The sequence below is a fragment of the Prinia subflava genome, chromosome 6, assembly GCF_021018805.1.
Source record: "Prinia subflava isolate CZ2003 ecotype Zambia chromosome 6, Cam_Psub_1.2, whole genome shotgun sequence".
In the NCBI taxonomy this organism is placed as follows: domain Eukaryota; kingdom Metazoa; phylum Chordata; class Aves; order Passeriformes; family Cisticolidae; genus Prinia; species Prinia subflava.
In genome coordinates this window covers 22,215,306-22,243,050 of record NC_086252.1, presented here as the reverse complement: position 1 = coordinate 22,243,050, position 27,745 = coordinate 22,215,306, and the positions used below count along the sequence as shown (strand labels likewise).

General features: G+C 39.1%; 1 protein-coding gene across 1 annotated transcript; it reads right to left on the bottom strand.

Annotated features, from left to right (window-relative positions):
• Positions 1 to 564: 564 nt before the first annotated feature.
• IFIH1 (interferon induced with helicase C domain 1) lies at positions 565 to 27,419 on the bottom strand. Its single transcript, XM_063400643.1, has 16 exons — positions 26,665 to 27,419; positions 24,758 to 24,914; positions 22,660 to 22,830; positions 18,050 to 18,130; positions 14,414 to 14,634; positions 13,449 to 13,659; positions 10,215 to 10,432; positions 8,568 to 8,684; positions 7,982 to 8,105; positions 7,652 to 7,894; positions 5,365 to 5,621; positions 3,811 to 3,960; positions 2,953 to 3,114; positions 2,432 to 2,622; positions 1,551 to 1,644; positions 565 to 1,447 (listed from the first exon to the last, which is right to left on the bottom strand). The coding sequence occupies exons 1-16, from the start codon at positions 27,112 to 27,114 to the stop codon at positions 1,265 to 1,267; spliced, it is 3,030 nt and encodes a 1,009-aa protein (XP_063256713.1). The 5' UTR covers positions 27,115 to 27,419; the 3' UTR covers positions 565 to 1,264.
• Between the last annotated feature and the right edge of the window lie 326 nt (positions 27,420 to 27,745).

Sequence of the window (27,745 nt, the reverse complement as noted above, 5' to 3'; positions counted from 1 at the left end):
GGTCTGTAGCACACGTGCAGAAATTCATCTGCATGTGCTTTTGTGGCTTCAGTAAAGGGAAGTATCAAAAGCTCAGATTTGATTTCAGAAAATCTACTCAGCATGGAAATGTATTTGATTGAAGACCGAGCAGCAATCTATGAAATGATGCAGTATTTTTACCAGTGTTTTACACTTCTTTAAAAGTACTGAATTAACTAATTCAGATACTTGAGAATGCTATGTAGAGTGTATTGTGTTGCATTTATGTACCTGTAACAACTCATTAATAAAGAAATCCAGAGATGATCCAGGTGATGAATAATATCTGGATGATTTCCCAAGAGGCTATTCTAATAATTAATTCAGTTACTGTTGTAACAACAATCAAACCTTCCTTCCACTCTCCAATATCTTACTTGCAAAGGGTGGGGAGAGGGGAAGAAATCTGTCCATGAGATAAATATGGAGAAAGATTATGCTATTTTTACAGTCAAAATACCACCACCTTTAAATTTCAAGAGTGAAGCTATGATTATTGTCTAAATAATTCCAGTGGAAGAGAATTAACAGTATCACAGTTGGTAAAGGTTAGTTATAGCAATTTATTGAAAAAAATTACACACCTCATTATGTAGCCAGACTAACAATCCTGTGAAACTGACACACAGAGACACATTACTTTTGCAATTTGCATCTTGGACACTAAAACAATTTCAGGTTGAGGGCTTGATTTTTTGTAATGTATTCTAAGGTAAACCGAATTTTAGTCTGTCAAAGTGTATGAGTTTCCAGCTGTATTTATGAAGGGAGGAACTCAGTCATGAAAACACTGACAGAGCAGCGGTGATTCAGAAATAATGGGCAATCTCTTCTTTACGTGGCTCCTCTTTTGAGATACTTTATCTTCAAAATGGTTGTAGCATGAAGAAAATAATGACCATGGCATATCTTAAGGTCTCTTTTCACTGGGACTGACAACAGGTCATCTAACCCACTTTTGACAATGTTGTCACCCTGTAGTGAAAAGAGACAGGAGTTTGTTCCATAAATACACATGCCTGCAATGCATTTGTCATCTTTGTCCAGGAGTACAAATCTGAGTGCAGACAGCAGCTGTGTGACTTTGTCCTTCTCCTTTCTTGTTTCGCTTTTTGTCTTCAAGGCAGTTTCCTTGTGTCCAGGAGCTTTCACAGTGCTAATGATGCAGCATTCTGTATGAGACACAGGAGCTTCTGATCAACAGAGAGAAGTTGAAAAGGGCTTTTATTTTCATTCTAAGTCCTTAATCTTCATCACTTGAAGAACAATGATCTGCATAATCAAAACTAGGAAACCTGATGGGCAGATCTCCCCATTTCTTAAAAATTTGCTTTGTTGTTTTCTTGTCTGCAAACACAACCACAAAATTCCTAATCTTTAGACAAGGCAGATCAAGACTTCGGTGAACCATCATATTTCCCCAAGCCTGCAAACAGAAGGAAATTAGATTTCAGATACAATAAGACATTATCATTAGACAGAAATAAATACAGACAACAAGAAGAGTATGAAAATAAGATGTTCCTCACTTGTCCACAGTCTTTGCATATAATTTCCCCATTTGTCTGGTAATCAGCATGCTTATCCTGCAGTGTTTTGTTTTCTCTTATATGATAATGACTTCTGAAAAACAGACAGCACCCATCAGAATTCATTAGTCATTCCATGCTACATACAGACATATATAAACAGTGACTAGGATTGCTGAAATCAGATATGAAGCCTAAAAAGTCACAGACTCTCTGATTGTTGACACACTGAGGAGTTTGAGAAAATGCAAGGTCATGCTTTATGCTCCTAAGTAACGATGAAATACACATGTACTCCATGTCCCTCTTCATTGCATTTCAGGAGCTGCATCCTCTCTCACACACCTTAAATGGGAGCAGCAGGCCCCTGTTCTAATAACAGACAGATCTAGCTTGCTTTTTTCAGGTACCAAGGACTGGCAAAGAAATAATACCTGAAAATTAAAGGTTTTCTTTTTATTCCCTGTAGTTCAACCTTAACCCTTAACAGAATCATTTGGTTCTGACTATCCAGACCTGTAGAGTGTGTGTACATTCTTGCATCACTTATTTAGGGAATACTTGATCCTGAAGGTTACTATTAGCCTGTGCACAGTGGAATACATACCATACTGCATAGTAAGTGACCTAGTTAATAGTACCACAGAAGCTGCATCCTTTTTTCGAAGTCTTAAACTCAATTCACCTTGAAATCAGGAATAAGAACAAACATTTTGTTCAAGCTCCTTAGCTGTAAACTCCATAGAGCCTAGGACTCAACAATATTGGAATGATCTATTTTTTTCTCACAAGGCCTAGAGGGTTACAGGCCCTGTTACAGCCTCGATGAAAAGAAAATCTGTTTCTGCCTGAAAGAGATAAAGTAGTTCATAAACACTTACTGGAAATCTTTTTTCACACTGACATGATGCATGTCTTCAATAACTTGTATGTCTTCTCCAGAACATATCGGCTTGGAGCAGTTTTTGCATAAGAATTTTATTAGTGAAGGATTTTTCTTGTAGGTCTTGAGCTTATCTTTCTTTGCCTTCATTTTTTTTTCCACTATACTTTGCAACTGGAAACTCTCAATCTAGAAACAGATCAGTAGGAGCACTGTAACATTCTGCTGGAATGACAGTAATAGTTTTCTTTCTCAGTTATTTTACTGAGTTCACTGTCAACATGACTTCTAGTCAATTTTCCCTTGCTTGTGTGTTTTCCCCTTACCAATAGAAAAACAGACTTTTCTAAAGGACAAGAAAACAGATTATAAAACAAACATTGGCAAAAGAATTCAAAGCCATATGTAGTAACTAGTATTATTTTAAGTTTTTCTCCTCTAAGTAGATTTCAAATAGAAAGTATTTCATACAATATAAACTTTTTTTTTTAAGGGAGAGTGCAGAGTTGCAGTGAATACCTTATTTAAATACTCTTCCTGTGGCATCTTCTGGACACGCTGAATGGCCTTATACATCATTTTCTCACGAATCATATTAACATCTTCACGTTCAACAGCCCCTGAGCCACTTGAAGCCACAACAGCATAGGTGCTTTCATCAGCTCGAGCTCTACCACGAGCCTACAATTTGCAAGGAATACAAAAATAAACACAGTACTCCCTATTACATCACACAACCTTTTCACCCAGTTTTGTAATGGAAGACATGCACTATTCCATATGCACTATCCCCAAAGAGCAGTTTTTCCCATTTAACTCAGACAGATAAAGAATCAGTGAATAACACATACTATTTCTGCAGTATCATCCACGATACCTGTGAGAACTGTTCAGATTTATGGTTAGCAAATTGTTTTGCAATGTCAAAACTAAATTTTGTCGCCAAAATATAAGCATGCATTTAAATATTAAATATATAAATATTTGTGTTCACAATTTAAATGAGAGTATGTATCAAACTGGTATTCTGGTATATCATAGTCTCTTTAGCTGTTGATGGTGTGGTGTCCATACACTGGTGGCACAAATGCCTCTTATATCAACTGGTCTGATAACCATATTCTTGTATATCTTCTGTAAAAAGATTAATGTTTGTGTAGAACTTTGAGCAGATGCTACACCATTACAGAAAGACAAATTTTATACTGCGTATGGACTGAAGATGGCAATTGGAAATGAACCTTGTTGCAAGAGCATTTTCTCTTTTAGCATTCAAGTATTTAAAAATTATTTCCAAACAGGTATATGATTCACCATTTGCCCATTGCAAAAAGAAAAGCACTATTAAAATCAGTGATGGATGCAGAAAACTCATACCTGCACCATAGCAATTTCATTGGTGACGAGCCCATAGCGAATAACGATGTTACACTCTTTGATGTCCAGGCCTTCCTCAGCTACAGTAGTAGCAATTAGTAAATTTACATTTCCACTTCGAAATTTATCAATAACTTCCCTTTGCTCATTCTGTAAATTAAAATCATTAAATTAACTTTCAGTATTATTTTCTGTTACCAGTTTCTTCTAATTAACGAGTTAACTACAGTCCCATCATTTCTGAGCTGAGTGCCAGACATCAAGAGGCTTTAAAAACTGCATTTAAGCATCTTGCAAAAGAAGGAGTTCCTACTGAATGTTCAGCACCCTGTTTTGAGGGAGGAGGGAGCAGAAACCAGTCCTTTTACAGTAACCAAGTTTGGAACTTCATAGCCTATGTCACAGGTACTAGGGGATTTGATAATACAGTTATCCTATTGTTTTAAAATTCTTTAAGTACTTATTGATAAGATAGGATTTCTATCACTTCAGTAATTTCTGATTAAAATATGGACTTCCAGCTCTAGTTCTAAAGACTTAAAATTCCCCATAATAAATGGAGACCATAACTCTGGTGATCTGGGTAGCACCAAAAAGAACAATAATGACACACTTAAAAAGAAAAGATCTAAATCATAGACTTCTGAATCAACCGGGTGTTTGTCACCAGCTTCAGCAGAGGAACAGAAACTTGCTATTTTCTATATTCAGTTTCAAAATGCAGAAGCTATTGTTTTGTTTGTGCAATGTGCCACAGAAATTAAATTCCAAGTTTGATAGAACTCAAGCATCTTTTGGAGAGAATGTTTCGAGAGAACTTCTTTCCTTGAAACTCAGTGCAGCAGAAGAAAATGGGCTCTACCCAGCAGCAGAACACATAATTTTTGCTTAAATGCTGATATGGGGCATAAAGAGCAGAACAGAAGCAAAGTACTTTGATTTGAAAATGTTTTAAGGGCAAGTATAAATCACCAGAGAGATGTGGTGTATAAAATCAATGTAATGGTATAAGATGGACACAATTGAGTGATCAACTGTGATATTTTCAGTATGAATTTTGGCAAGTTTTCTTTCAATGGTTATGTGTCAGTGTGAAGCATGCATATAAATTGGTGTAATTTGATTTAAGCAATGATATTACAAAAAGACAGGTATAATCAACTTTTTAGTTTTATTTTTCAATTCAGTAGCTGAAATATAACGTGAATTACTGTTGTCCTGATAACTATGAACTCATTTAATGATTGTATTTTTGCTCTTTCCATGTTGTTTACTTTTGCTTCCCATATCTTGCTACAACTTGGGTCCCTTTTGACTACTCATTACTCTAGGCTACTGCTATTGCCATACAATCCAAAACCAAAAAAAGATTGTTACTTGTGGAAATAAAATTATTCCAACATTATTATTCACATAACTTTATGAAGACCAGTTGCTGGCAGATATGAAATCAGAACTCTGGGCTCCAAACTTCAGTTCCCTGGCCTAGTACTAAAACAAGCTGTTTTCCAAAATCATGTACAAGAGGTAATATTGACATGCATGGTTCTGTACCTGAGTCATGGGCTTCATTTCACTCTTATGTCCAGAGCCAATAAGATAATGGGCTTTAATTCCCACTTCTTTAAATTTTGGGTTGTCCTTAATCCACTGGAATAGAGCAAAGGCACTTAGACGAGTCTTTGTGAAAATGATTCCTCGAGGTTCCTCAGTCTTTGTGAACTCCTCCATTAGAGTATTTCTCAACTCTATTAGCTTCTCATTTTCATTTTCTGGGTTTCTAGTCAACTCTTTCAGCTGCTTCTTTTTTGCTTTGAAGGAGCAGATGTAGATTAAGAAAATATAACCATATAAAATAACAGTTCAAAACAAAATAAACCCCAAAACCCACAGAGCAAATAGCAACTTTCTTTATAGTTCTCTCAGCATGGCTAATTCACATTCAGTTTGAAGAGCTGTGGCATACCAATTATATTTGAAGAGAGTTTATAGTCACTAAAAACACACTAATCAATTAAAATAAATGACCATTATCATACACTTTGCATATATTTCATGGTGAGAATAAGCCAAAGTAAAAAACCTTCCTATACACACAAAGTTGGTACAGAGTCAAATGCACTGTAATAAAGAATTAAATCACAGCTTGTAATATTTACAGAACTATTTTAAAATAATGGAAAAAAGTCTTACAAGGAGAAACAAATTAATATGCACAGCCTGGGAGCTGGTAATGTTTTATAAATTTAGACATAAATTGTCCTTGGGACATAAATTAAAGTCGCAATCCTCACTAGAAACATGCAGTACAGAAGACACCAGCATGGGCATGTTGTTATTGATATTGCAGCTCCAAGACATTTCAATGCACTCAGTGAACTGTCAAATGAATGACTCTTCAACTGGCTCTACTGACCATAGGGAGGGAGCAGTCCTCAAGTGTTTTAAATTAAAAGAAAAAAATCTAATATTTAAAAACCTGTGTCATTATGAGGTGATTATGCAAACACAAGAACACTTCACGGCAGGGACTCTGTGTGTTAATGCACTCTGATGTCGTGACCCTGTGCAGACGATTGCAGTGTACCCAATCCAAGGCAATCCCACTCAGTGTACCACAAACTGCTACTCCACCCAGACAGTGGCTTCAGGACTAGTCTTATGCATATTTTAGAATGTAATCAGACATAGAAACACATACAAAAAATAGATAAACATAACAAACTCCCATCATTTTCCACCTTAGTTAAACCTAAACTAAGGGCCCCAGGGGGTTTATCATCCAAAGATGAATTCTGCTCTTAAAGCTGAGAAACTTTAGATTTTCTTCTACTACTCCTAGAACTTTCAGTGGTAAAATCCTAATGAAATGTAATTTTTTTTTCATTGTCAAGTTCTTTGAACTTCATTTACATGCAGAAATAAAAGCAACCAGAAATTATACTAATGAAACTAAGTTTAATTTTTAGTTGGTTTAAATTTTTGGTTCTCAGAAACAGCTCACTACTGAAAATCTAAATAAGGGGGAATAGACATGTATGAAGAGTCATTAAAACTATTTTGATGTTATCTACCCATACTTTTTTTTCATTTCATGAATTTCACAATGATAGTGAGAAAAATTTGTAGTTCACTAGATAAATGAAAATGGTTCAGACACTGCAGTATAATCTATTTTTGTTTGCACCACTCAAGAGCCATGGATGATGGGGGCAAACTTGTCTAGCTCTTTCTAATTGCAAAGGCAATAAAGGAAGAAAACTGAGCAAAAAAGATTCATGGATGACTCCTAATTCCAAGGTGACTGATCTGAAAAAAAAAACAACTAACTTTGGTCTTTGCAGTTTGATCTTCTGTTTAATTCTCTTACTAAATGTTCTTTACCTAAAAAATTCAAAGGTAGCACTCTCCTTTCTTAGTATACGGACAAACTTTGGCAAAAAAGGTTGGTTGAGAACTCATAATTTCATTAGTTTTGTATTCCATTTACTCAACCTGTTGCCTCCCAAGAGTGTCTACTGGAATACATATTTTATGTATCTGTTAAGAGTGTCCTCAGAGACACTTCCCTGGATAAAAGAAGAGAACAGCTTTTACTTACTGGCAGCAAAAAACGTGCCTTAAAGTGGGAGCTGAAGAACTATTATTACATATTATGACATGATCCCACTATGGTGTTGTTTAATGCATTCAAAACTGTATGAACTGGGATATTAAGGTATTTTGATAATAAACAACCCAGCAATCTCCAGGATGCAATAAATAATGAGCCCACGTAAACTATGTTAGTGCACAATTATGGATTTCACACATTAAATATCACAATGTATTTCAAACTCACCATCAAACAAACCTATTAGAAATTCATCTGTTTCATCCTGTTTAGATACTGCTGGTTCATCATCATCACTCTCATCATCATCATCACTCCTTACTGTCTTCTTGCTTTTCTCCTCTTTATAGAAGTTGTTGAGGTGGTTGTAGGCATCCACCATTCTGATGGTGTCGTTTATCTGGAGAGCATCGTTGTATTTCTTCAAGTGCTCTGCACAGACACGTTCCCTGCGTTTCTCTTCTTTGGCAGCTAGAAGGGAACAAAAATACAAAAAAAGCCTTAGCGTAGAACAACCCAAAGAAATCCAAAGCTGGGGTATATTTGTTATGCAGTTACCTCTTCTCTCTTCTCTGATCACCCACTGTTCATATGTCTGAGATCCAAACTCAGACTTGGGATGCAGCTGGCAATAGTTTTGTATTTCTGTCATGATCTCAGTAATTTTCTCTTTAAATGGATCCTAGAAATAAATTGATCAGGCAAAGTAAGTAAGCATCTTCTGGCAACATTGGCTAGTACCACACTGAGTATTTTTTAAAATTTTTTTTTAAACCTTAAGTTAAAAAAGTAAGGCTGTTAAGTGTGTTATGGAAATATACAGTTCAGAATAATACAAAAAAATACTGTGAAATAGCACCTCTTTTTAAAAATGGAATATATCATCACTTCAATACAAATATTTCAGCTTTAGAAGACCTTTTCACCAGACAACTCAAAATATAACTGACATAAGCAAAAATTTAGTTCTATTTGACTTTTTTGGATACTTTCTGAAACAGAGGAATGCAACAATATTCAAATTAGCACTCTGGATCATCAAAAGTCTATAGAAAAAGAGCGTTAGGCAAAAGTTTTTGATACTGTACAAGACATTTTTAAAGGGCAATATAACTTCAATACTGATTTTTTTGAAAGAACATACCCTTTTTTTGTCATCTGCAATCACAGTCTTCTTAGATGGTTCCTTCACCTGATTCTTTAGCTGGGAGGCATGCTCTTCAACAGTCATAATTCTACGTGCATCGAGATTGGCGCAGATCTGAGAGAAAATAAAATGTTATTTCTTTAATATTGAATGAGTTACTTCACATGAAAACTGAATTAATGCAACAGAGTTTCTTATTTAGATACTGAGGTTTATATAACTTGATTTTCTTCCCACAAAAACCGAATAAAGGCAGTATCAGCACAAGAAAGCCCAAGTCTTTGAAAAACATTTGAGATAAACTGCACAAGTTACTTTTTAGGCCAGAAGTAATCCTTGCATATAGGAAAAAAAAATTGCAGATCAGGATGCAAAACAAGTATTTTGAGAAGGAAAATATAGTATCAGTACTTTGGAATAATAGATTTTGGAGCACAAAATAAATAAAAGTAATGGTGAAATAGAAAAAAAATAAATATTCAGGATTAATTATAAAAGTAAGAGCTGTTATGAGAGTAGAAAATAATTTGAGATAATCTTTCCTGGAAGAGGAAGACATAGAGAGAATTTCTGTGCTAAGTGCACAACTGAACTGGACTTCTCTGCCTTTGACCTCTTCCAAGGAGAAAATATGTACATGACATTAGGTAATAAGGGAAATCACATCATTATTCTGAGTAGAGAAAACAGTAAAGGAAGACTGCCAGGTGACCTTTTCAATATCTTCAGCGGTAGCTGTATATTTCAGCTTGCATATTCAGATTACAGATTCAGATTAATCTTCAGCTACAAACCTCAGAATCGTATCATTAGGAATTCAAAGCTGATGAAAAGGAATTTTCTTCTTCTTCCATTGCCAGCAAGTTTTTGAGTCAAAATTCTTTGCAATTCTGTCTAATTCAATACAGCATAAAACATTCTTGCAGGCCTCACATATTCAATACCACATCCTGTTCTGGTGTAATTTACTAGTCAGGAGTTTTCACTGCAGTACTGGGCTAAATTCTACGTTTCTATTACTAATGCAAAACCACTTAGTTTCCAGTAAAATATGATTTCTTTAAATATACAATTTAATAGACTATCTTTAGGCAGGTGTTCGTGCAACCTCAATGAGTAACTCCAATTGAAAAAACAAAACACATTTGCATGGTACTTTGTATCTCACAAGTGGTTTCTGCTTTAAGTATTCAATATTGTTTCTCATTTTCTTGGACTCACAAAAATGCTCAGTTTAGTCACTCTAGAAATACAGATATAAAATACATTGTGTCTCTAGTATTTAAGGATACACAGTAAATTATAAGGCATCAATGGAACAATAAGTCTTTTAGTAACCATAAAACCATTCTACATTGTGGATTTCTTGCCTCTGATCTTAACTTGGGAATTTTTTTCCAAGTGAGGCAATTATTTAACTTCCCTTTTCAGTAACGCCACTCTTCCTGTAAAGTAACCTTTATTTGTACATGGATTTCCGTTATTTTTAGAGGGTCAATTTAATGGTTATGAGCTGAACTTCCACGTACACAAGAAAAGAAAAATCTGTTTGTCTATTTGGATGGACCCTAAAACTGACTTGAAAAGTTTTACTTGAACAAGACAATCCCCCTTAGATGGTTTGTAAGTGTTAGGGCTATTTACTTTCAAAATATGCTCTTCAGCTTTCGAGTAGGTTGTTGCACCTCCTACACCAGGTGAGGCTGTAAGTCCCAGAATCTGAGGCTGTGGGATCAGGGGTTTGTTTTCTTTTGCCAGCTTCCTGTTCTTCATCTTTTCTTTTAAGTAACGTCGCATTATATTGTTGTAGACACCTTCCTTTTGGGTGTGATGACACTCATCAATGATGATGAGGGAAAAATCTGGAAAAAAAAACACTCCTAAAATGAGTAATTTTATTTCAAATGCAGAATTTGTGTGACTAAATCTTGTAACAGGTAAGGATGGTGTTGAAAAGAACCCATCAGTTTGTCTGAGAACTAATGTCCTAGGAAATTGAAGTGTTGGAGGAAGGCGTGGATGGATGCTGAATATATTTAATGGACTTTGGAACCTTTGCTGCAGTCCTGATGTACCAAGCACTTTTACATTTCATGTAATGGGAAAAAGAGACTTTCTATTTTTGCAAAACCAATCTGATGATACAAAGAATTTCAGAGAAATATTTTTCGTATCTTACCAGTGGTAAGAACATATCATAGTTGAACTTAATATTATCTTTTATATCCCTAACTGTGTCTGACAAACTACACATTGCTTGCTTTTGAAAAGATACATAACACGTTAGAAGCATTTCAGACATTCTTGAAAGGTTTTTGGTGGTTAAAATATGCTTCCATTTTGTAGCAACACTGAGATTTCCTCCCTATCATTGTCCAATTAAAATTATTTTATGGATGTGTTATTGGAAGGAACAAACAGATTAGTAGGAGCACTACCACTCATCTCTCCTTTGTAGTGGAGGAAACTGATGGAAATTCAGACAGGCATTGTGTGCTTTTTGGTTACAGGATATTTACACGCAAGCAAATATATTATACAACAAGGAAAAATAAAATTATTTTTTGTTTCAAATTTCTCAAAAAATATAGAAAACATATCTTTAATCTATCTGCACATGCAGCCAGTGATGTGAGCTGAAAGATTCATGAACATTTTTCTGTTTCTCTAACAGCAAAACTGGTTCATGGAGCTCCTAGTCCTTCTCTAGCTGGCCAGTAACTCTCTAATTCAACATTGTTTCCAACAATCTGAAGAAAGTTTGTGGACATGACTGTAAAGAAGATCACTGAAATGATCAGGGTTAAACTCTTACATGTATTTTTTTTATGTAGACAATTTCCATGGTCTTGTTTACACATTGATGGGTAAACATATTGATGTGCTCAAATTGTTGCACCACTAAAGTCAGTTTTCAACAACTGGCAGCAGAAGCTGGAAATTAACAGAGCTAAATCAGCCTCTAAGCTAAATCAGCTGGTATTGAAGAATCTAAAGAAAGAGGGAGACTAAACAAGGGAAGTTAAAGGCTACACCAAACACTTTTTGCTAGGAAAGAAAGACAGTGCTCCATGGAGAAAGCTGATTGCCTTCACAGTGGCTCAGGAAGCCAGTTTGAACAGGAGTGATGTGGTTTCAAATCTAAATTCTTATTTATTTCCAAGATTTCTACACATTGCAAGATTTCAGAAGCAGTGGTGGCAGTTTCTCAGTTACTCTGCCAACGTGAACTTATTCCCTTTGATTTTGACCATCATCTCCATCATGCATGTTCTATAACTACTTCTGTAGAAACTAACCTATCAGAAGGGATGTGTTTCTTCTACTAAGGAAGGGATACACAGCTTTTAGAAAGTCCACACAGAGATTTCAGCCCTTGGTAAAGAAAATAAACATTTGGTAAAATGCAATTAAGAGAGTCTCCTCCATTTCACTGAGGCTGGAATTCCATGTTACGTGTAATGCAGACCTCTGTGGAAACATGAAACAAAGTATGCACAGAAATCTGGAAAAATCCTGTAACTAATTAGGACGATTTATAAAGGCTGTGAGTTAACCAAGTCACAGCTATAGAAATGGAGCTGCCTGTGCTCATGCTAGCTTGGCTTTGGTCCTGCTGAACTTAGGAGCACAGGTGTAACAGCACGGAAAAAAACCTGAGGTGCAGGGCCGCCTGAGTTCTGGAAAAAATGTAGCTCCTTGTGAAGGAAACTTCTCAAAGTGTGAAACCCATTCAACCCACTTCATTACACAATCTGCTTGGGACTCAGCCCAATTCTAAACAGCCCAGCAGTTCCAGTAGAAATGTTCAGATGCCTCCATAGAGCATTCCAAAATGATTCAGATGTAGGAAAGTTTATTAATTTAGATGCAGTGCAGAGGAAATAAGCATAAGGACATTGCTGGTTCTCTGCCTAGGTTAATATCAAGTTGTTCTGAAGGAGAGAGTGCAATTCTGGGGTACCCAAATGGCTCTGCAGGAGTTAGCTTGGATCAAGCAGGACTCCAGTCAGCACCAGGCCCTGACAGACACAGACCAACCCCTCAGGCTTCTCTGCTATCTCTGTGACACCCAGATCAATACTTTTATCTCAGGGCCACTCTTTTGAATATCTCATCTACCCCCTACATCCTTCACCATCTGAAAAGGAGTTGATTGCAGACAAATAGAGGGAGAAGCTCACATCTCACAGAGGAAGCTCACTGCAGCCAGGCCCTGGAGCTGACGTCAAGGGCTGTTCTATTTGTACCTCACTGACAGATAACACCATTTCTTTTCTGATCTCCCAGAGATACCTGCCACTTTAGCGTTCTGGGAAAACAATCTTGCCTTCCTTATCTTTTGCTTTCTTCAACTTCCTTCATCTGTTGTAGGAAACCATTATATCTGCTGAGCTCAGAGAAACACAGTTATAAGCCATCATATCACAGTATATTAGCAAAACTACAAGAGTTTAAAGAATGTAACTTTTACAACAAATTGGCTTTTATCTTGTGTTCCATTGTATTTCTCAAACTAGCAAATGCATTTGAGTTTTGATTGTTTCTTCTCATCCTGTATATGGCTTCTATGTGATAATGATTCAATGCTCTACCAAGCTTGGAAAGTGGAACCAGTACAACTGCATTTGCACAAAGTTGTGCTTGAGCTAGATAAAATAGGAAGCATAACAAATATTTAGTGCAAATAAACTATAGAGTCTAATTTTGGCTTTCATGCTTGTTAATTAAGATCTGATTTGACTACAGCTTGCATTTATAAAACAAGTAAATTGAAAAAAAAACCCTACTAAATGTGGCACATTTTTACTGTGCAGTTTTCCAGAACAGAGACATACTTTTATGCCCTCTGTAAAAATTTCAGAATAAAAAACTTGCCTGATAAGTGGACACCTTCTTCATCTTCCTTGGATGCATTTAACAGTGAATTCTCAAGGATCTGTGCTGTACTGATGATGACATCATTTCTTCTGACAACTTCAGGAAATGAGATTTTCAGCTGAGAATCACCACTTAAACCAATAACCTCATACCAACGCTTCAGGAATGGACTGAACTCTGTTCGTAAATGCTGTTCTACCAATGGAACCTAAACAAAAGTTTCCAAAGAATTTAAAACAGTTAAACACGGGATTAAAAATACGTGCCTGTTTGCCACAAATGTTGTCAGGGGGAACAAAAGAAAATTAAGCAGCAAAAATCCCCAAACCAATTTCTTCCCTGCAGCTTCTCCTGTGAAACCTTTTTATTCCAAGAACTTTGGCTTAACCAAGCCTTTGAAAGAATGAACAAACCATGCATGCTCTGGCTCTTTAACTGAGCTCATAACGTGCTTTCACATTTATTCTTGTAAGAGGATAAGGATATTGTCTGTAACCTCAATAAAACTCTTAAACGCATTTCTATATTTCAATATTACAATAGAAGATTAATTTATATGTGCTAAATTTAACTGCAAAAATTACAGCAATTATCATAAAATCTGATAAAACATTCCTTTACTGTAAGACTCATTAGGTTGCCTTCACTAACAAACTGAAACACAGAATGTGAAAAATATTTTTATTTTTTAAAATTCATTACAAAATGAAATTGTACTTTTCCAATAATGTGGTTAATACAGCACATCTAAATTTGCACTTGCACTGGGGTGGGGTACACAACATAATTTGTGCTTGCACCAGGCTGATGGTGCAGTGGAGATGACAGTCTAGATCACTATGCCTTTAAACACAGTACACCCGGAGAAGCTGAGAATTGTGTTTATATTCATTTTACAATGTCTGTATTAACAAGGCATGATGTTTGAAAAATACTGTTCTTTAAAAAATGGACCAAGTTACCTTATTAACAAGTACTATGACTTTTCCAGGCTCTGATGCTCTTCTCTTCTTATCCAAGTGATCTTTGGTAATGTAAACAGCCACTCTTGTTTTACCACTGCCCGTAGGGAGACATATTATAATATTCTCCCCATTCAGTGCTGGCTTTGCCACTTCCATCTGGTAATCTCTCAGGGTCAGATCTGGCTGAGGTGAGGCTCTCCTCTCCACTTCATCTTCATCTAAGGGTACAACAAAATATAAGTTTCAAACAGGAGACACAGAGCATGTATCAGAGGAGTGAAAAAATGTCAAAGGGAAAAATAATAATTTATTATCAGAAGCATGTTGTGAATAAAGAGAAACAGCATACTAGCATAGACAATGTCACTCTGAGGACGTGTGCAACTCTGGATCAGAACTGCTTCCATCAAGTCACCACATAAATGGGTGAGGCAGATGGAAAAAAGCACCTGAGCCTTACCCATCTATGTTGAAATGACTTCTATTAGGTATAAATTCAAATTATACAGTTCAGTAGCACTTGGACCAACAAAGGCTGTGTTTGGAGCTGCAGAATTTATAACCTAACCAAGCTTCTGTGATGTTTTACTTCATCCATACTGAAATTTATTTGGTTACAAGGGAGCTACTTTTTTAAATACTTCCCAGAGAATGAAAAATGGAAAAAAAGTATGGAACACTTAAAAATGGTCAAGAGAGTTATAAAGACCAAATAGATAAGAAAATTCAATTGCCCATACAAGATGGAGCTAAACTGCAGAATGTATCACACCTACTCATGGTAGATTACATTGCTTCTTAGCCTGACTCATACATAATGCAATTGGATGCTCATTAAAAAGCCCTATACATTTGCCACCTAGGGCCAAAGCCTTCCATCTCTTATTGAAAATTCAATAGCACAGTTTAGATCTACAGCTCACAGAAGAAACAATGTTCTAAATATAAAAGTGAAAAAAAAATACTGTTGAATTATTTTGAGCAGTAAGAAAAGCATATCAAGTCTCTTGAGTTTACATATATTTAGAGTCACAACTTATATACAAATTGATATCTGAAGGATTTATTTCAATTGAGTTTTCATGAGGTTTTTTCCTACAAATAAGTTTCGATCACTCTTCAGTCATTAACTTCCCTCAGTGAAGAAAATGCACAAATTCATTCTACATTCATTCTAAGACTAAAAATGAGGGGAGAAAAACATTAGTTTTGTTTCCTGATGATACCATTGAATGAAGAATCATGAGGATTTTATTATCACTGATACATTACACACAAAGTAAGTATATTTTTCTAGTATTTCTGATTCCATTAAATAAAATTAAACTAACAAAAAGTAATGAAGCTTGATAAAACACTGCTGATGGAAACATCTGAATGCCATTCTAAAGTGTTTTTTGCTTGTTTTGCCTTTTAGTGTGAGTGCAGTGCTACCTGGACACAGGGACATTTGCACCAGAGAGTACTTGCTGTTACTTATCTGACTTCTAGTACTCTCTTTTGGAGGAAGAATGTTGTTTGCTTTCTGGCTGGCTAAATTCAATAGATCTATCATATTGAAACTAGCACTTTATCACCCATCTGTTTGGTTGAATTTCAGTTCCTTGACATCCTCAATTAACAGTCCAGGCTTAAAAAATATTTAACTTAGCTCTCTCCTACCTTCTTCAGCCCTTGTTTAGATAAAGGCTAATACAGGAATCTTTTCACAGATTAAAGAATGAGACAATCAAAGATTTTTCATTATACACAGTATAACATTAGTCTGCCTTCACACAAGGCTCGTGTGAATTGCTGTTCTGGCTTAAAAGAAACATGATAAATGTTCTATTGTCCCAACTACACAATTTTATAAAATGTGAAATGAGTCTTGCACATAAAAATGCAGCTGAATCCACATGATTCTTTGCATTAAAATTCTAATCATGTCAGTGTCTAATGACACCATCCAAACATCTTTGTTAATACAACAGCCTTACTTTCCCATTATAAAATCCATTAATAGTGCATCTGCATTTTCTTAGCATTGTTTTTCTCATTATTGCTCTCACTGAGTTTACTAGGCATGATTAAAAAGCACGGATGTTTTTAAAAACTTTTTAACTAGTTGTTTTTAAAAGCCACATGTTACAGAACATACAGCAAGTAAACACTGAAAAAAATCTGAAAATTCTCCATTCTTCACAAAACCAAAGCGTTTTTTTCCTGGATTACTGGAAATGCCTTGACACAGCAAATGCCCAGTTTGCTTACTGAGAGTGGAATCTTTAAGGATGTGGCCATACTAACATACTTGCCAAAAGCCAGGAGCCTGCTCAGCCTGACCAGCTGATACAGTGTGCCTGCCTGTCCACAGAACAGAGAAGTCCCCATGCCCAGACATTTCATGGGACAGAGAGAGTCAAAAAATACAATGTGACTGATGAGTGCCCTCAGTTGATAAAGAAGTGCAAAGTAAATTCTTCGGAGTTAGCAACACACAGACTAAAATCTTAGCTATAGTGTAGCAATTTAGATCTGAGTTATCTTGATTTTTTTGTGTAGTTACAAAATATGTGGATTTTAATATTTAAAAAGCTTGAAACTATTTAAAAAGTATTTGTAATAAACACTTTAAAGGTAAAGGATATATAATATTTACAGTGACCTTACTGATGGAAGACTAGGTTTATTAGGCCCAGCTGGCTTAAAAGGTGTTCAGATTTTTTTCTAGCCCTTGTAAAAAACATAATCCCAGCACAAATTTTATAAAGGCTAGATTTCAAAAAGTAGTTGTTGAATTCTGTATAGGTAAACAGGCTGATCACCATGGTGGACAGCTCCCAATTTGCTTTGCCTGAGGTTTGAAAAAAATCAAAAAAAACCCCAAACCAAAACAACAACAGCAAACCAACGAAATACTGGGATGCCATTTACAACAGCATTGTTTAGTTTGGGTCAGACTTCATACACAGCAAGATAATACCTGTCTGCTAAGTATTATTTAAACACAGTCCAATATCTAGTTTAAAGCTGTATTTAGAACCTGCACATGTCTTTAAATGTGAGATTCACAAAGATTTTCAGATAACAACCCCCACTGCTTAGGTTGCTTTTGCTAATAAGGCTACTAAAGTACTTGGGTCCAAAGTGGACCTTCATTATTGTTCTGCAGGTACCCAGGAGATGCTTCTGCTCACCTTTCCCTGCCTCTAAAGCATTCCTATTCCCTCTCACCCTATGTGGGAGCCAGGCACAATCTAGCTCCTCTCTGAGAGCAAAAGAAACACGCCTGTGTGGCAGCAATATGAATATCTGTCCAGGTGACTGCACTGGATGACTTCTAGTCCCTTCAGCCTATGTGATTTCATCATTCTGCTTCACTGACCAGTTTATGACCAGCACAATGATGATGTCTAGAGACCTGTTCAGATATCTCCGTAAATCGACTGTTTTGGGCATAGGACTTAGGTCCAGACCATTAAAAATGACATCTGTTTTCCAACAAAGTAAGTCTGGCATCTAAACATAGTGAACTAGAGTTTACAGTGAAAGAAAGCCCTCTGCTTTGTTTTTTTTGTTTTAGCCCACTCACAGAGTACTTCCCCAGAGCTTACTTTGCAATTACTTAATAAAAACAGAAGCGAAATGTACCTGAATCGCTGGTGGTGCAGCTCTGTCCCAGGTTGTCATTCAAGTTACTGACACTTCCATCTCCTATGGAGACATCTGAGTCTAAATGAAAAACACAAAGAAATGTAGCATAATGTATTTGCTGTACAAATATTAATGGCAAATGCATATTGTTTGCTCTCCCCTTAAGTTGTTAAAGTTGGTTAGATGAATGTCAGGTGGGGATGGCTGAGATCTAATTTTCTCTATTTTCGGTAAAGATAAAAGAATGAACAATATAATTAATTTTCTTATGGAAGAAAATATGGAGTGGAAGATTAATATCCAAAGCATGGCAGAGGTCAGGCACTATGGGTCATGATTTATTGCTTAAAAGCAGGGGTTCCAGACATGATCATCAGCATAATCCCATTTAGTCCTATTTTACTGTACCTTTCCAGAAAGGTGAAAAACAAAAAAAACAAAACAAGTTGCAAACTGAACATTCTCTTTCACTCTCTGCAAGCCATGAGAGCTACAGCTGATTTTTTTTTTTTTTTTAAAGTTTCTTCGTGTAACATGAAAAGCGCAGAAAAGCGTATTTCCCGAGTAAATACAAGCAGCGATGAGTTACTGAACGGCGCGGAGCAGAAGCGGCGGCCCCGATCCTGCGAGGGGCCGGGAGCGGCTGATGCTGCCGCCGCCAGGCAAATCCCCGAGCCTCGCTCCCCACGGAGGTTCCCGCTCCCCGCGGAGGTTCCCGTGTCCCGCTCCCCGCGGAGATCCCCGCTCCCCGCGGAGGTTCCCGTGCCCCTCTCCCCGCGGAGGTTCCCGTGCCCCTCTCCCCGCGGAGGTTCCCGGGCCCCGCTCCCCGCGGAGGTTCCCGCTCCCCGCGGAGGTTCCCGCTCCCCGCGGAGGTTCCCGTGCCCCTCTCCCCGCGGAGGTTCCCGTGTCCCGCTCCCCGCGGAGGTTCCCGGGCCCCGCGGAGGTTCCCGTGTCCCGCTCCCCGCGGAGGTTCCCGTGTCCCGCTCCCCGCGGAGGTTCCCGCTCCCCGCGGAGGTTCCCGTGCCCCGCGGAGGTTCCCGCTCCCCGCGGAGGTTCCCGTGTCCCGCTCCCCGCGGAGGTTCCCGCTCCCCGCGGAGGTTCCCGCTCCCCGCGGAGGTTCCCGTGCCCCGCGGAGGTTCCCGTGTCCCGCTCCCCGCGGAGGTTCCTGGGCCCCGCTCCCCGCGGAGGTTCCCGGGCCCCTCTCCCCGCGGAGGTTCCCGTGTCCCGCTCCCCGCGGAGGTTCCCGCTCCCCGCGGAGGTTCCCGTGTCCCGCTCCCCGCGGAGGTTCCCGTGCCCCTCTCCCCGCGGAGGTTCCCGTGCCCCTCTCCCCGCGGAGGTTCCCGCTCCCCGCGGAGGTTCCCGAGCCCCGCGGAGGTTCCCGCTCCCCGCTCCCCGCGGAGATCCCTGGGCTCCGCTCGCCCTCTGCTGGGCCACGCACGCCTTACAGCGCTCACCTTGGGCCGCCAGCACCACTCACAAAGCTGGATTGTCCAAAACTCAGAGCCTGAGATCCCCGGTTCCTCCGGGAGAATCTGCTGCCAAGAGCATCACCCTGAGCATCAGCCTCCCCACAGCACTCTGCAGCCGAGCCCACGGTGTGCAGATGGAGGCAGCCAGAATAACAGTGCTGACCAATGTTTTTCCTAACTAGCTAGTGAACTTGTGTTCTCATCGAATTCTTTCCAGTGAATATCCTACTGTGGTCCATATATGTATTTTTCGCAACTAATTGTCCCCAAAAAATTATTCATAAAGCAAAATAGATTCTGTGAATGAGAATTTAGTACTGAATGGAAGTTACAGTGTCCTAGAAAGGAATGCCTGAAATACACACTGTAAAGTCTTGGTGAGTGAGATGGAAACTAAACCTAGCCTGTATTCAGTAAAGTTGTGAAGCTATCTTAGCTACCACTAGGAGTCAGGTATTAGTAGTTCTTCTAAAAAATGAATGCAATCAACAGAAAGGCACAAAAAAGAAGAAAACCTCACCAGTTACAAGCCATGTTCAAAGACCTGTGACAAACTAATCAGTAGCACTAGTGGGAACTCCCAGCTATGAAGATGACACTGCTATCTTTTGCTTTCACTTTCTAGGAATCCACATAAAATAGGAAAGGGAGGACAAAATTAAAATACTGTGTATCACTTCCCTATGGTCTCCCATCTAAAATGACCTTCTAAAAGTCATGAGAATATGAATCCATAAAGTGTTTTGTACACAATTATCTGAATTACAACGTGCAGCATGCATCACACATCAATCTCTCAACAGAAAACATAAATGGTGAAGTGAAATGCAAAATACTCATCTTCCAAATGAATGGAATAATTTTCTTTTTCAATTGTGGCAGCTTACTTGAATTATTTTAAAAGAAAATAATTTTTTAAAAATCCAAATCAGTAAATATTTCCAAAACAATGAAGATAAAAGAGTTATCATGCTAACAACAGTTTTTACCACTTTTGCTAGTCTTCCCTTACAGTCCTGTTTGCCCATTGTAATGCCGAATATTTCACAGGAAGATTTGGAGTCACTTTACACTGAGTACTAAATAAGTAGAGAGACAATGGAATGGAATGGAGGTAGACTATGGAATGGAATGAAAAGCAAGCCTTGAAAAAGAGAGCTGCAATTATTTAAATTGTTGTTTATATAGGTAACTGGAGCAACTTAATCCAAGTGTTGACCTTTCGAATTTACTTGCAATGATCTATTTCTACTTCAGCAGTGGGATTTTTACTTACTGCTTTTACTTACTGCTCTCCTGCCTTCTGACTGTCTCTATCGACCTAATAAAAGGGTCAGAGGAGACTTCGGATACAATGCCAATGGCAGCAATTTCAAGTGACTTGAAAAGCTTTTTTCTTCTTGAAGTATGTCCTTCTCAAGACATGAAGGAATGGTGGGAGAGTACTGCAGAAACTGACAACACTTGACAGCATCAAATTACAAACTAGGTGGGTTCCCAGCTCACTTGGAAGTACAATCTGGGTTCCGCTATATTTTAATCTGCCTGGTCTAAAATTAGTGTCTTGTGAAATCATGAGAAAGGATGGAAATAGGAAATGAAAACAGACCCGAGTGCTGTTAAGTGGGAATGTACAAGTGCATTGGTATCAAAGGCTACTGCCCTTGAGGATGGCTGAATGTGAGGCAGTTGCTCTGCAGAAATCTCCAAGCAGCACTGTGTCCTGGCAGCCCTTGTTACCCTGCATCTACACTGCTGCTTTGGGTCATCTCAGAACTCTGTGTTTACAGTGAATCTGTCAATTGTCCTCACTTACACTACTTAGGTTCATATCACAGAGCTGGTTTAGATCAGAAGAAATGAACTGTCACCTGTGAGACCTGTTCTAACTACTCTCAGGCACACAGTCCACACGAGACTGGAGTCACTCTGAACCAAACTGACAGAACCCAGGTACCAGAGAATCCCCTCAGCCACTTCACTGCACAGATCTGCTCTGCTGCCCACACCGCCAATACCCACTCCACTAATTTCAGCTCTGTGCTGAAACCACAGCTTTTTAGCCACAATTAGCTTGTGGCACACTGGTTAATAACTGATAGATCTATTTTTCTGGAATCCTCAATGCAACAAGAGGCAAGTAGAAGATCAGGCTAACAGCAATGAACACGTACCCTTAGTAGGTCCAGTAAGAGCATTAGCTTTGTCCAGAAAGAATAATCCAGTCTGATTATTTTGAATTATCATTAAATATTTGACATCTCTTCTTTATACTGCCAAATTATGTTCTAACCCAGGAAAAGCAAGTTAATAATTTTGCTGTAGTTAATAAATCACTACTTACTACAAAGCATTGTGATATCCTGTTAATATCAGGCTAAATGAGAAATAGGCTACTACTGCTGCACATTTAAAGGCTGCAGTTTTTCAGAGCCATTTAAAAAAAAATCCTGTTTGATAAAAAGAGAGCAGCTTTAGCTGTGTTACTCCTTTGGCTGAGTAAACCCACCAGTATAATTTCGGGCAGGATTCACCTTAGCTGTAACTATTGCTGGAGCTCCATTGGAATGTGGAGCACACGTGGTTCCTGAACCATGCAGTGCCTGTTTGAGTCACTGGTTCCCAGCTGTGTTTGGGCGCTGTTGTTGCTTATGGCTCATAATCAACTCCCAAGGCATGTTTTAAAGAGTGGATCTATATGAACACAACCATTTCTAAACATTTTTACTAAAAATGTACTTCTGAGTACGTATGTTACATGAGAAAGGTTGTTTGATATTCTGTAAGTAAAAAAACCCCTTAAAATAAAACAGAAAAATTACTTTTTGGACAGCACTAAAGGATTTTTCCAAACAAAAAATGCTTTTCAATATAGAATTTCCAGCCTTCTAGAAAGAAGTACTTAATACAGCTGCAGTTTTAGTGGTATAAAACCATTCCTCTTATCTTAAAATTTGTCAACACTGTATGGAGTTGTCAACATTAACCTAATGTTGTCATTGAATAGTATAAGCCTACTATGGGTGAGTCTGACATAAAATATTAATCTAATAATATTTTAATCAAAAATATTAAAGATATTGGAAAACTACTCATTCACATAGGTTACCAGATCAAAATACCAGTTAGTGGACAAACCTGACACCACAGAGTTCTTCTCTATGGATGTTTCCAACACACTGTTCTCACTGCTGGAACTGTCATCCACATTTTCCTTCTGTTTCAAATTCTCCTCTATGACGTATCCAGGCTGGCTTGTAACTCCCGTCTCTTCATTTGTAGTCTGCTCCATCCCATTTTCTTTATTCTCTGTTCCCAGAAAAGAAAGAGAAATTCTAAGGCAGCTCTATAAAACATTTCATTTATTTTAGTAAGGAGCCCTAAAACACAGAACTAACCTGTATTCTTCATGCACATAACAGATTAACATACGGTCTTGGTCTTGACTCAAACATTATAGTTTGGAATTTTGACCTTTATATAAATATTTATTAAGAATTTACTAATTTACAGCTAGAAACTAAACTAAATTAAAGAAGTTAATAGATTTATTTTTACGAAGTTCTCAATTTCTGTGCGTTGGTGTTTGCTAATAACTTATTTTACTGTAACAAACCACAGGAGGTCAAGCTGCAGTGATAAAATGTAGCAGCAGTGTTCTTCATCCACAGTACCCAATGAAGCTGTTTCCTCTCTATGACCTTCTGTCAGGGCATGCTCCTGCAGACACACACCTCACGTATCTACACACATACACGGCCGTATACAAGGAAAATTACTTATCCTCTTGTAAGAGCAACACCATTCATGATTTATGCATTAGTCTGCACAGTTTGTTTGGGGCCTGCATTGCCCAAGATTACAAAGAAATTGTGGAATAAATGCATTCATTCAGTAGTCCATCAAACAACTGAATTAAACTTCAGTTTTACCCTACATGGTCTGCACTGTACTGAAAATTCAGAAATGCAAAATGTGAAAAGAATTGGAAACAAAAATATGAAAATAATATTAACAATTTGCACATTTGTTACTTTGTTTACCTTACTGATGGCAAAGTAGTGAAGATGAGAATTTAAGCCTCACACAGCTGCAACACAGAATGAAAATCAGGATCACAACAGCTGCTGAGCTATTCCCAGCATCCGAGCTTCACTCAGAATGATCTTCTCAGGCTCTGACTTGGTTGGTCTTGTCCTGCAGACTGCAACACCCAACCACCTTTGAACTGCGTCCTCAAATACCACAGCTGCCTGTCTGTGTCTGGCAGAACACCTCTGACTCCTGTCCAAAGCTGGAAGAGAAACCTTCATGTCCCTCTTACCTCAGTCTTAATGCTCTGACCCATAAGCAGCAACTAAAAGCACAGAGACAGTTCTGAAGAGCTCCTCAAGTGAGCAGGCTGAAGCTGCTAAATGGGCAATCTGTTAAAATAATTTAGTCTCTAAAATTTGTAACACATATGCAGAGTAGAAATAGGGGATAAATTATTTGGGGGACTGCTTTTTTATATTTAAGAATACAGGGGAGCACTTTACAATATTATAAGCATTATATAGGAATGGAAAGGCATAGCCACTATACTGGTTTATTTTATTATTTTTAGTAAATTTTATCATGTTTTGAGACTTATGCATGTCTTAAATTATGAAAAGCACTTTAAAATGCCAAAAATATTTGTAAAGTGTTCTGTAAAGGAAACATTTGTATTGAAGAAGAAATTAAGGTAAAGTCTGTTTTGTTTGTTTAAATTAATCCTCAGAGTATTTTTGAATGAATGATTATAAAAACTACACTGAAAACCAATGGGTTTTAAAGGATAGATTCAGTTTAATTGTAACTAAATCGATACTGTTGTAATCCTCATATTGCTTAATAAGGACTTCAGTATTTAAAAATCTGTAAATTAAGCTGTTACATAACTTGATTTTGAAATCCCTGGACAATCAAAAGCATTAGTCCCAGTGTCACAATAAAACAATATGGTGGGAATTCTGCATTGCTTCTTACGTAACAAAACAAAATAAACAAAACAAAACAAAAAAAAAAAAAACAAAAAACAAAAAACAAAAAACAAAAACAAAACAAAAACAAAATAAAACAAAACCAAAACCAAAACCAAAAACAAAACAAAAACAAAAACAAAAAAAAAAAAAAGAAAGAAAGAAAGAAAGAAAGAAAGAAAAAAGAGATATTAAAAGTTCACACATCAGTACCAGTGAAATAAGTTTATTACCTCCTGTATTTCCACTTAAATCATCTGCAAGGTCTTCATGTTGGGTTTCACGGAGAGCAATCAAAAAAGGAGAGAACCAATCTTTCTTCTGGACTATTCTGCTCAGGAGCTCTCTTGCACCATCTCTGTTCCCATGATTGTCTGTAACAGTCTGGATCTGGTAAAAATAAAAACCAGAAACAACCCTCACACAGATAGGAAGCGGTCCAAGGAAGTTCATAGGTATAGGTGCAAAAGCATTTCCCTGTCATCATCAAAACACACTGAAAAACAAAGATATAAAGTGGATCTGCCACTCATCAGAAGAGAATTACTACAATTTTGTCCAACCTCATGTTCATCTCATACGGTTTTGGGTAGGATATATAAAACCTATGAGATCTGGAATTTAATTGGAGATACTGGTAGTACTAGACAATGGTTACAACAGTAACCATTATATAATAATTATTAGTATTGTGTAATAATAATTGGTGTTCAGACTGGTTTAGGGAATAGGTAACCTTGGTTAAGGAGAAATGGTGTCCCACAGTTTACCAAAGCTCAGACTTAACCTGTAACATGACCTTTTACATAAAATGGAACATTTCCCTTGTTAAACTCTGGCTTCATCATCTCAATTTCTACTTAAAAACACAATAGCTAAGCCTCTAGAAACTGGCTATTGCCCTCAAAGAAGCTATGGAACAGTGTCCCACAGCTGAACTTGACATGTGATCACATGAGGAACAAAACAGGACCCCAAGAGCAAAGCAGCCTGAGAGAAGTGCTCACTCTCAAGGGCCATTTTCTCAAGACTAAAGAATCACCCACTCTGATATCAAGGAAATGGGCAGGCACAGCAGTGGGAACACCTGACTGAGATCCATGACTAAAAGAAAGTGTGTGCAAGGTGGAAGGCATTAGGAAAGCCTAAACTCCACTGGAGCTTAAACAGGCAGGATTGTGAAGGGTGTTAAATGGTTTGATGGAAATACCAGCAGCAAAAAGGTGACCCAGGAGAACATGAGGACCCATGACCAGGGAATGGTGCCAGAAGCTTCCTAGAACTACGCCTCTGCATCTGCCTGTTGTGTTGCCATGCTTGGCTCCCTACTAATTAGGGTGCATCTGGTCACTGCTGCTATCTGATGGTCCCAAGACAAAATTATGTATCTTACAGTCATTTAACTTAGCATAAAACTATCTCCAAAGGGGGTGCAAAGGCTCAGAGTGCAAATGTGATTTAGTTCCACCCTGTTTTTAAAAGTTTACTAGTTTTCCCCTTACCGCTATGGCAATTATTATTTTCATTTGTTCTACTACTGTTTCATGATATAAATTGTCTTTGAGTTTCAGGTAGGTTTCACATTCCAGTCAAGTCATCCTCAGCCAACTGGAATAGACACTGGGCAATGTTTTCATCAAAGGTTAACACTTTCTTGTTCTTGTCCAACTGGTATTTCTGCCCACTCACTGCATAGTGTGATAGTCCTTAGTGAACCTATAGCAAAAAAGGGGGACAGAAAACCTTGCTTTGTTTTAACTCAAGTATTCTTTAGGACTTACAGACTATTACTACTTCCTGATCTGGTTCAAGGGCCAGAAGAGAATGATCTTCTGAGCCTAAGGTCTGTGGCAAAATGATAAGAACAGTCTGACATATTTCTTCCTCTTAGACACTGTCTTAGTCCAACGCTCTGTTCCTGGCATTTTTCTTTGCCAGGCTCTAACTGGCATCCCACCTGTTGGCTCACTGTCAACAGTCTTCACTGGCTTACCTGGACCCATTCTCCCTTTCCCCCCAAGTCTGCGAGCTCCCCTTTTATTTTTGCATTTACAATGCCATTTGTAGTTATGGCTTCCTACCTGCCCCACAGCCCCTGGGGCTGGCCAGTGTCTGTGGCACCGCCTGCGCCCGGACTCACCCGATCCACGTCCTCGTCCTGGAAGATTCCCATCTCCAGGCACTTCTCGGCCACCGGCCCGGCGCGCATCCTGTCCACCAGCGTGCCGTGCAGCAGCTGCACCAGGTGCACGCACAGGTCGTGCTCGGCCTCCTGTGCCGGCGAGGGCAGCTGGCTCAGGCTGGGGTTGGCGTAGCAGACGGCCAGGCTGCAGCCACCGAGCTCCAGCGCCTGCAGGAACTCGCGGATCCAGCCGGCGCCGCGGGGCCCCCGCTCCACGGCGCGCAGCAGCTCCTCCGCGCCCGCCGCCGCGCCGCGCTGCAGGGCGGCCGCACGCACCCTGTCCCTGTCCTCGGCGCCCAGCGACGGCAGCCGGTCCAGCACGGGCTGCACCTGGATGAACTGCTTCAGCCGCGGCCTGAAGCACGAGATCATGTACAGGAACCGCTCGTCCCGGGCGTCCTCGGCCATGGCGGCTGCCGGGGCCGCGCCTGGGCCCTGGCGAGCAGCGCGGCTCAGCGCGGCCCCTCCGCGCCCGGCCCGCCCAGCACCGGCGCCGCTTTCGCTTTCCCTTGGCAGGGCGGTGCGCGAGGGCCCGGCTGGCCGGAACCCGGCTGGCCGGGAAAGGGCGGCGACTCCGCGCCTGGCACCGCTCAGTGCCTGTCCTCAGTGTGGAAAACGAAACCTTTAGCAGTAACGAAACCTTAGAGTTGAAAACTCCAGTCATGAAGGAAACGTCTTTCACTTTCCAGCTCAAGAGCTTCCCGGGCTCCTCACACCCTCTGTGAGGTCTGGGCGCTGGCTGCCTCCCAGGCACGCCCTGGCAGCAGTGAGGTCTCTCCCTCACGCCAGTTTCACCCGTATCGTTCATGTCACTGAGCTCCAGGAGCAGCCTTGGTTTCCATCATGGGGGTTTGGGGAACCTCGGTGAGATTCTGAGGGAAGGCAAAATGATAACCAGAGAGTGGCTGGATTACTGTGTTCAGTTTTGGTCTGGGACCGTTCAAGAGACTGAAAAATTGGAGAGTCCAGAGGCCAACAGGACTGGAGAGCCTGGCACGTGTTTACATTTACAAAGCCTGGAGAAAAGAAGGGTCAGGGG

Excerpts from the sequence above, each read along its gene's own strand:
- IFIH1 (XM_063400643.1), bottom strand. The coding sequence starts at position 27,114 with ATGGCCGAGGACGCCCGGGACGAGCGGTTCCTGTACATGATCTCGTGC. Across the intron at positions 2,623-2,952 it reads AGGAAGAGTATTTAAATAAG|ATTGAGAGTTTCCAGTTGCA; the intron begins GTATTCACTGCA and ends ATCTGTTTCTAG. Across the intron at positions 1,448-1,550 it reads TATGCAAAGACTGTGGACAA|GCTTGGGGAAATATGATGGT; the intron begins GTGAGGAACATC and ends TTCTGTTTGCAG.